At 30.8% G+C, this 10,283-nt stretch overlaps 1 protein-coding gene across 1 annotated transcript; it reads left to right on the top strand.

The window, feature by feature from the left end:
- The first annotated feature begins 50 nt into the window (after positions 1-50).
- Positions 51-1,855, top strand: LOC100164552 (syntaxin-8-like). Its single transcript, NM_001162718.2, is given in 7 exon segments — positions 51-375; positions 605-799; positions 877-963; positions 1,082-1,257; positions 1,337-1,429; positions 1,488-1,589; positions 1,650-1,855. Coding segments are annotated over 7 exon segments (744 nt in total). The 5' UTR covers positions 51-343; the 3' UTR covers positions 1,709-1,855.
- Positions 1,856-10,283: the final 8,428 nt, after the last annotated feature.

Below are 10,283 nucleotides of genomic sequence, written 5' to 3'. Positions count from 1 at the left end.
TCGCCAGCCGAGATAACGCTGAAAAACACGTCCTATCACAAACCTTGGGTAGTTGCTTCATGCTTGCATAATGCAGACTGCAGACGTGCAGTTCTAGACCCTGGTCGCTATATTCCAGTATACGACGCGAGTTCGTAACCGTCACTTAGACACTGAGTATACTGAATGCTAAATTCTTGTCTATGGTGCTGTCGTTTGAATTACCGAACGAATCATGATTTAACATTTTAACATATTCCAAATACGCCTCAAACCTCAAAACTTTCTAGATTGGACAACCGAAGGCCACCGTCATATTTAAATTGTGATGACCAACACCAACTGAGACGCCTAACGCGTTATCATGGCTCTTGTGTTCAACGACAACGATCCCTGGTAAGTCGATAGTTAATGTACTATTAAATTTTTTGAACTGCATGTATCCTCCTTCATAAGAAGGTGTAGTGCTCAATAGTAGGTTAAAACTAAAAGAGTGATGTTATTCCCATTTTTTCCAAATTACAATTGATGCTATAATCAGTTGATTAATTGATGTTTGGAAAATATTCAAAATAACATACCTAGATATAGATTTTGTTGTATTAAAAAAACATTGTTATTTCAGGTTAATTGAATACGAGTCATGTGAGAAGCTATATAGAGAAATAGAAGGATTATTAAATGTGAGAGAATTAGAGCAAAAGTCTTCCGAAAAATATGTTTTGTATTCATCACAAATCCGGCTTAGGCTGAAACAATTTACTGATGAAGTCCAACAATTATCTCATAAACTTAGAGGACTTGCAACATCTAAGGCTGTGTATCCTTTGCTATGAAAATATAATTTAAAGTAATTTTTTAAATTCCCATTAAACTTTCCTGAGTTATTTAACATAGTACACTGGACGAAGAAGAACGACGTCAACGGATGCTTGAGTTACTCCAAAGCAGAAATATTTTATTAAATCAACGTTTTCAGAATAGGTGATATATTGTTTTTAAAAATATTTGCCACAATTATATAATGTATAATATATAATATAATAATGTATATAATTACATTATAAGCCATTTAAAATATAATGTTATGATATTCTTTTAGGAATAATAGTCATACACTAGAACGTCAAGAGTTGATGAGACCAAGTACTAGTAAGGCCAAAAAAACTGAAATGCCAACCACTGGTTGGCTGGACAGTGATGATGATGACTATGATGATAAACAACCATTACTTAGTGAAAAAGTGCTTAAACAACAGCAACAGTACTTACTCAAAGGTAAAGAGTAAAAAATATTAAGATTTTATTCAGAAGATTATGAATTGTGATATATACATTGTATATTTCTATTGTATAGAACAAGACGATAGATTAAATGAATTAGCATCAATTGTGTCTAGACAGAAAAGTATTGCTATCACCATAAGCAGTGAAGTTGATCTACAAAATGGTCAGTATAACATGTAATTTGTTGTGGTTGGCTACAAAAATTAATTATTATATTACAGAACTAGTTGATGACCTATTGGTGGCGATGGACAAAACAGCAGCTGGAATTGAAAGCGAGACCAAGGAAGTAGTTCAGATATTAAAAAAAGATTCAACTCGAGGTATATAGTTGATATTAATACATTGTAAAATATTAAATTATTATTTTATATTATTTACAGGACTTTGGGTGATAATTATTCTTCTACTGATTGCAAATGTAGTGGTTGCTTTGTCGTGATATTTGGTTAAAATATATAAATACAACTCGCAATTATGTTAAGATTATTTTTCTATACACCTTTTAATATTTATTGATATTTAAATTTTATTTTATTATAATTGTTAATTATTGGATATTTTTTTAAATAAATAAAGTGATTCTAAATTTTTATACTTATAAAATCAATTATTTTATTATACCAACATTATCTAATATAATACTTCTTATCCATAGGTGTGCACATAGTTTCAAGTCAGGGGCAGCAAATATTTTTATCGGCCAATCTTTTTCATACACGACCATTTTGTTATCATTTTAAAATTCAAACTTAAAGATAACAATTTAACCTTTATTCTTTTTTGGCATCATGTATATAAATCTTTAATGAATGTTTATAATAATAATAATAATATATTTTTGCCTGTGTGACTGTGTTAAAGATGGACCCATTTAACACAGAAAGAATTACCTTGGTAAATTTATTTATTTTTATTTATGCAAGAAGTATAAAAATTGGGTGAGTTTGGCCGCTTGGGTGTTGCTCTGTTGTACAATAGGTTACAAGTGGTATAATGGATGGTGTTAAATTTGAATTCAATGATATAATATCATTGTATATTATAAAAAATGATTCTGAGCGGAGACGGTTTGTCTGCAGCCTAGGATCATTTTTATCATATTTATATTGTGGTTATTAGTAATACGGTAGCCAGTAAGTTGAATTAATACTATTCATATATTATGAATTATGATAATGAAAATTTAAATTTTTGTATAATATAATAATAATATACTTTAGAAGTTCCAAATATCCTTGGGCCACGAATAATACGACTATTTTTAAATTACAATAAAATAACTAAAATCTTTATTCTTGGTTTTTTTAATATGTAATTTCGTTGACATTTGGACTTAAAATAACTATAAAAAAAACTGTTTAAATATTTTTAGATTTTTTGGTTACAGAATAAGCTTCTTACGTGGAGCCTTGTTTTACATTTTTAATCCTTATAGCTATTAAAGTTGAATATTTTATAAATTTTTATCTAGCAAATAATTATTAAATTTTGTCAAAAATCGTACTTTAAATGCATATAAAAAAATGTTGTTTATAAATTTTTAAAATTTTTAAACTGCTATTGTAACAATATACTGCAGGAGCCTTGTAGTCAATTTTAACGCTTTTTGGCTTAATAAATACAATTTTACGATATTCATAGAAAAAAACTAAAAAAATTGAAATTTAAAATTGTCCGTAAACAGCTCAAAACATGTCAAAATATTTTCAAAGTTTAATAGCGTATAAACAATGAAAATATAAACATTTAGTGCAATTTGTATGTATTTACAGTTATTTGATTTGGAAATACAATAAAATAAGAAAATCGCTACGTGAGAAATCGAATGAATATCCGATGATGTAAAAATATGAATTTCAAGCGCTCATAAAAATTTAATTTAATTTTCTTGTAGACATTTTTTTTTTTTGATAAAGGTAGATAAACTTATAAGAAATTTTACATGACATTTTAAAATCTTTGATTAGAATCTTTAGTATCTTTAAAATTTCTATCTCAAAATAATTTGCACATCTTCGTGATTTTAACGTCTCTCGTCAAAATTTGAACTTTAAATGCTTATAAAAAAAAATGTGACTGGGTTATTAATATTTTTCAAATATCATTGTAACTATATATTAAGAGACCTGTGTTAAATTTTCAATCTTTTTTAACCAAAAAAAAACTTTTATTGACATTCATAGAAAGAAAAACTAAAAAAATTGGAAACGGATAATGTCCGTAAACTACATGTTTTTATTTACAAAACGGTGTAATATTTATTATTAGAGTAATTAATAAATATCTTGTCTCAAAAAGACTGGAATGGGCCGGACATATATAGCGAGATAAGGACAGTCTAATGAGACAAGTTGTGGTAGGTATCCTAACTAAATAAAACACTCAAGAAGACCACGTCAGCGTTGGCTAGATCGGGTAAAGAAAGATTTAATTCAAGTTGATGAAATGGCAAGAATTGAAGATGCAGACAACAGAGACCGACGGAAAAATGTTTGGTAAAAGCAGCGAAAGGCCTTAATGGCCTGTAGAAGCTAAAAAAAAAATTTTTTTTTTGTCAAATTTGTTTTTATTTGTACAATCTGTATATAAAAAATTACAATAAGCATAAGCACAATGGAGGGATATAATTATAGATTATTGGTCATGGTTGGCTTGGTGAAGAAGCTAATTCAGTAATAGCACTTCATGACGGGATGGTGGACTAGTCAACTATAGTCGACTAGTACAGTGGTGGCCAAACTTTTTTTAACTCGGGCCATAAAAAAAAAAAAAATTTACCGCGGGCCATAATTTTTTTTTTTTAATTTAAGTCATCAGAATTTTAGGTAATTTCGATTTCATGGCGCAGGAAAAAAAATCTTTTCAAAATTTTTCCTCTACTTAGCCAACGTACATTACTGTGATATAAAACATCTTTATACTCAGACTCTATTTCTGAAAGAAAATTTTGAAATTGGCGATGATTCAATCCATGTGATCTTATAAAATTAATAATTTGTACTACAATAGACATAACATTTTCTAAATCTAAAACTTTCCCACATAGTGCTTGTTGGTGAACAATGCAGTGAATTCCAATTGGTGGAGATAGATTTAGTTCAGACATTTTTGAGTTTATTCTTCCGATTAGTCCACTCTTAGAGCCTATCATACTTTTTGCACCATCAGTAGTAATACTAACAAGATTTTCAAAATCAAGACCTAGATTTTTGAATGTATTTAATAAAGCTTTGAATATATCTTCTCCTGTTGTAGTACCACTCAAACTCTCCAACGCTCCCAACTCTTCTGTTATTTCAAAATTTGCATTCACCCCTCGTAAAAAAATTAGAAGTTGTGCCGTATCTACCATATCTGTACTCTCATCTAATGCTATTGAAAAATATTGAAAATGTTTTACTCTGTCTTGCACTTGTTCAAAAAGATTAAGTCCAAGATCTTCTATTCTTCTAGTAATTGTTTGGCGTGACAAACTAACTTGTTCAAACAAGCATTTATTCTCGGGACATATTTCATCAATAACATGTGACATACACTTCTTTACAAATTCTCCATCAGAAAACGGTTTACTTTCTTTGGCTATTAACTGAGCAACTCGATAACTAGCACGGACAGTAGACACATTTTGTTCACATTTTTTCTTAAATATATTTTGTTGAAAATTAAGATTTTTTTTTAAGAAATTAAATTTTTCTACTCTTTCTTTTCCTTCTAGATTTTTAAATTTGTCTTTATGTTTAGTTTCATAGTGTCGTTTTATGTTATATTCTTTTAAAACTGCAATAGTTTCTTTACATATTATGCACATACCTTTATTTTGCCATTCTATACAAAAGTAATCGTCTTCCCACTGATCTTTAAAAACACGATATTCCGAGTCGATTGTCCGTTTTTTGTTAGACATAATGAACTTTTACAATACACAACGTAATAACAACTTTAAATTTATATTAGTCCAGACCGCACTGATCACGATAGCTGTAGAAACTACAATGTAGATAAAATTGGTCGCGCAACGAGCACAGTAATATAACTATAATACTACTATCGTATGAAAATAAGATAAGATACGGTAATGCTATTTATATTATTAAATGACATTGTAACAACAAAAACGCTACGATATGGCGATACGGGATTAAATATGAAGAATGTATACTTAAATTTTTTTTTACGTAAATGTAAAATATTATATTTCTTTCGCGGGCCAGATATTAAATGATGGCGGGCCGGGATTTGGCCCGCGGGCCGTAGTTGGCCACCACTGGACTAGTAGGTCACGGCACCAGCTACGTTTTTAACGTCGGCCAGGGTCGCCCGGAATTGTTCGAGAAGAAAGGTTTTGGATAAGAGGGTTTCAGGGATTTGAAAGTTTAAGGTGTCAATGTTAGGATGAGGGGAGAGTTGGATGTGAAATTATTGGTTTACATTTTGTTTGTTTATATTATTTATGAGGTTTGAGAGGACTTGGATGAGGAGGGATAATAGGGGATTTATGATCGAATTAAATTCGTCAAGAAATTTAGTGAGAGAGGTCTTATTATCAGTTGAGTTGGAATGGTTGTAGGGGGGGGGGGCCTTAGTCGCGTTTGCATACGTACGTGGGTGCGCTGAGGAGTTTTCATTAGGTTGAGAGTGATGTCCTGGACTGCTGGATGTGTAGGGTGGCTGTGGTTGAGAGTTGTAGCTTGAGATGTTGGCAGTTTTACTTGAGAAGTTTGGACGCTTCTGAGTTGTTTGAAGATGAGACAACCCTTATAGTTTGCTGGATGAGGGCCGGAACAGAGGGCACATTTTTCAGGGAGCTCTGGAGGTAAAAAAAAAAAAAAATAAAAAATTATCGACGGAATAAAAACCAGTGCCAGCTTGGTGAATATCGGGCTACGTGCGAAACTGAAAAATGTTTTTGCGGGGCCTATTTGGCGGATATCACGTTTGGGGCCTCTGAGGAATCTGATACATATTTGAATCATTAGATGAATATGTACGTACATGAACTATTGATCCGATAACTTATTTTTGAACAGGCCTCTGAGCCTGTGCTACACCACAGCTTGAAGCAACTTGATACTAAAAACTAAATACTAATTGTGTAAACTGTAGTTAAAATATTATAAAGTATGTTTTGAACTTAACAATAATTAACTGTGGGTGAAATTGGTCTGGGAGAGGGTTATATCTCCCACATCATCCCCCTCCCTTGGTACGCCACTGTTTTGAATCGCCTTCAAGCCGGCCATGCATAAACCCTAAATATTTTATTGTATAATCGAATTATTAAATACTGGATAGTGGATACCAAAATGTATAAAAGTTAACTAAAAAAATTAAACAGCTCACTAAATTTAAATTGTAAAAGTACTTACCTATTGGCTATTACTATACATTTTGATGTTTGATTGACTGAAACATTTCATGATGATTGCAGCCATTAATGGTCTGGTAAGCTAATGACGATAATAAAATGTGGTTTAAAATCAACCTGTTGCTCTCTTTAGCTATTATGGCAATAAAATAGTTAAAATTAAAATAATCCAATACTAAGGAAAGATAATAATTTTTACTATACTCATATGAATTTTAAGAAGGTTAGTAGGTACCTATGGCCTATGGGCTTTGAATAATTAATTATATAACAATATGCTCAGCGTGACGGATTGAGAAAATTGATATTGGAGTGCAGACTGCAGATATTATTAAATCTGACCACCTAGAAAGTTATATTTTAAAGACCCCCACATTTAGCAAACACATAAACAACACAAAGTGGGGAAGTAGGTAATTGCTTTGATGTACAATAAGTGTCGAGTGTTCAGGGGCGTACTCACGGAGGAGGCGGAAGTATAGATATAACGTAATCGAGAATTCATTCCCCCCTTTCAAAAAAACTGAGCATGACACCACGAGTATTCTTAATCAACAAGGAAGACACTGGAAATGGATGAGTAAAATTGGAATTCAATGTTAAATGTACGTATGTTGTAGGTAGGTGGCTGCGTACGAGTTAATTCACTGGTCATTATATATTATTTTCAATATATTTAGTCAAATATTCAGGCTATTAGACGTACATGTCCCTACCCCCACCCATTTTCATTTTTCAACTTTTTCCAACGCCAATATATGTCCCCAGCCCCACCCATAGTTTTTTGGATTTTGCGAGGGTTGTAATTGAGCAGGAATTCTGAAAGTGGTGGCAGGAATTGGCAGGAATTGAGCACTAAATATTGGCGTCGGAAAAAGTTGAAAAATGAAAATGGGAGGGGGTGAAGACATGTACGTGGCTATTAGCATAACTCAATAACCACTACTAGGAGATTGGTTGACAAGTTTCTCAAAAATGTTGTTCTTTTTAGTTTTTTATATTTTGAAAATCATTCAATTTTTTGTTAAAAAAATATTAGTAAAAAAATGTAATGGGTAAAAAATTATTATTAAAAAAAATTAGTAATTTGATAAAAATGTATAACACATTATTTAAAAAATTGGTATCTGGTAATGAGATTACCAGTATACCATGACATATAATGACCCGGGAATCAACTCGTACATACCTAATAATGACCCTAATAAATAAAATACATGACTAATACATAAAGTAGGTCTCGGGAAAACCGAAAAACGATTGTTGTTGGTCACCGGTCACTGGTCAGCCTATATTATTCAGTAGGCAGGTATATTTTTTTATATAGTTGTGTTGCTATTATTATATTGTATTACTATATTGTAATTTTTATAAGTACTTCGGGGAAAAATCAAAAATGTGTAAGAGCCAAATCTTATATGAAACTTAAATGAAATTTAAGTAATCGAGTAGAGTGAAAATTGGAGTTGTAGACCAACCTACGGGTTAAATTACGTAATAGCTGAAAATGTATCTAAATATATTTAAAATATCATTGTATATTATAGAGAAATACACTATAGTTATATACTTACTTAAATGTTTCAAATCCCAGAGAATAATATTTTTGAATAACAACAAAATAAGTAGGTACCTAATAACTAAAACCATTATTCTTGTAAGTACCTATTAGGTATCCAATCTGCCTAATGAGTGTCTGTATTAATTATTAAACATTTTAAATAGATCAACATATTACAGTTTTTATAACAATATAATAATTGATCTTAAAATGTCTAAAAGTAATAATTACAACATAGACTTTTTGTGAATGGTATTATGGTGAATATCTAAAAACTATTTTTAATTAAGTACATTCTCTCTGTAATGTTTACTGCACCTACGTCATACACTATATTTACAACTTATAAGTAATAAACAAGGTCTATAATATTCCATCAGTATAATAATATTCAAGGTGGATATATATTATATATATATATATATATTATCATGGTCAGATACTCAGATAGTCCACAAACTTGGGTGTTGACCATACATATATTATACAGCATCTATGGTGTTAACAGTTGATTTATATTGTACAATTTTATTATTTATATTATTATTTTACAAAAATGCACCCAACCCATATTTTGTGGAAGTTGGGAGTGCTTTCGGACATGGACCAATTGCGCCTAAAACAAAATTTTTATTTTTGGGTTAATATACCAATTGCGCCGCATATATTTTAGGGTCAGTATACCAATTGCGCCTCTTATATTTTACGGTCAATATAGGTACCAATTGCGCTTGTATTCAAATTATATTATTCTAAATTGCTACCTATGCTCAAATTATTATTATTCTTAAAACATGCAAAATACAAATATTACTTTAAACTCAAAATCTAATTACTTTATGTCTTAAGTTTTAATATATTTTATAACAGTATCGGGAATTTTATGAAACGTTATTATTATTACGCACATATTATTTTGATCAGGCAGTATGAAAGTTACCAGAAAATATTTTTTTAAATCAGCATGTTATTATTGACCAAATGTATTATTTTATTGTAGTTGCCCTGTTATATTTATGATTACATTTTCCTTTCCTCATGGTGAACAAATTTATTATTCTGTATACTATAATTCACTTTGTGAAGCCAAATTGTATTTTTCTAAATTGTAAGGCCATGCTCAAATTATTATTTAAAAAAATTATTATTATTCTTTAAACATGTGAAATACAACATCATGATTACCTTAAACTCAAAATCTTATTACTTTATGATTTAACAACCTATTATTTTATTTTAGTTTAGGCCTTAGGGTCAACACGTGACTTATAGGTCATGAGTTAAGTGCTGCCCTTAATTCATGTGCGGTAAGTAGTGCTAAAGTCATAGACCTTATACTAATAGACGGAACATCCAGGCGGGATGCGGTTGGGTGGTGCGGTTTGCGTTACAGTGATATATATATATATTATATACAGTAATATACAGAGTATAGTATCATCTGGTGCGCATGTGCGGTGTACGTTGTACTAGGTACTTTGATCAGCGCCGTCACGTTTGGACGGCGGAACTACAACCACGTTCCGTCTATTAGTATAAGGTCTATGGCTAAAGTAGTAAAATTAACAGAAATATTATAACCTATTATACAGAAAAACCAAAAATAAGGAACTTCACATAGTTTGTTTTAAGAAATTACGGGTCGACATTTTTACAGTCGGCATAAATTATATTTCAGTCACCAAATACTTGATCTCAACCCCTCCGTAAAAATCGTATAACTCCGGTCGAGCATTTATTATATAATTATAACTGACTAATAAGTTTTCCTTACGTAGTGTAAAATGTATAAGCGCAATTGGTCTATCGACCCTAAACATTTTAGAGCGCAATTGGTATATCGACCCTAAAATGTTTAGAGCGCAATTGGTATATGAAAAGGTAATTTTAAGCGCAATTGGTAAGCTCCCGTGCTTTCAAGACGCCTTTCAGCCCCTGACAACATAACCACAGAACAATAACACAATGATTTGATCATATTTGATACATTTAGAACTATAACATTTAGTAGTCTATCTACAACGCCGTAGGATCATCGCATTCTTCAATTGGGTTACGTTTTTAGGTTTCATTATTATATTATAATAT

The sequence above is a fragment of the Acyrthosiphon pisum genome, chromosome A1 (genome assembly GCF_005508785.2).
Source record: "Acyrthosiphon pisum isolate AL4f chromosome A1, pea_aphid_22Mar2018_4r6ur, whole genome shotgun sequence".
Classification (NCBI taxonomy): Eukaryota; Metazoa; Arthropoda; class Insecta; order Hemiptera; family Aphididae; genus Acyrthosiphon; species Acyrthosiphon pisum.
Note: the sequence above shows the minus strand (reverse complement) of the source record. Positions and strands in the feature narration are given on the sequence as shown.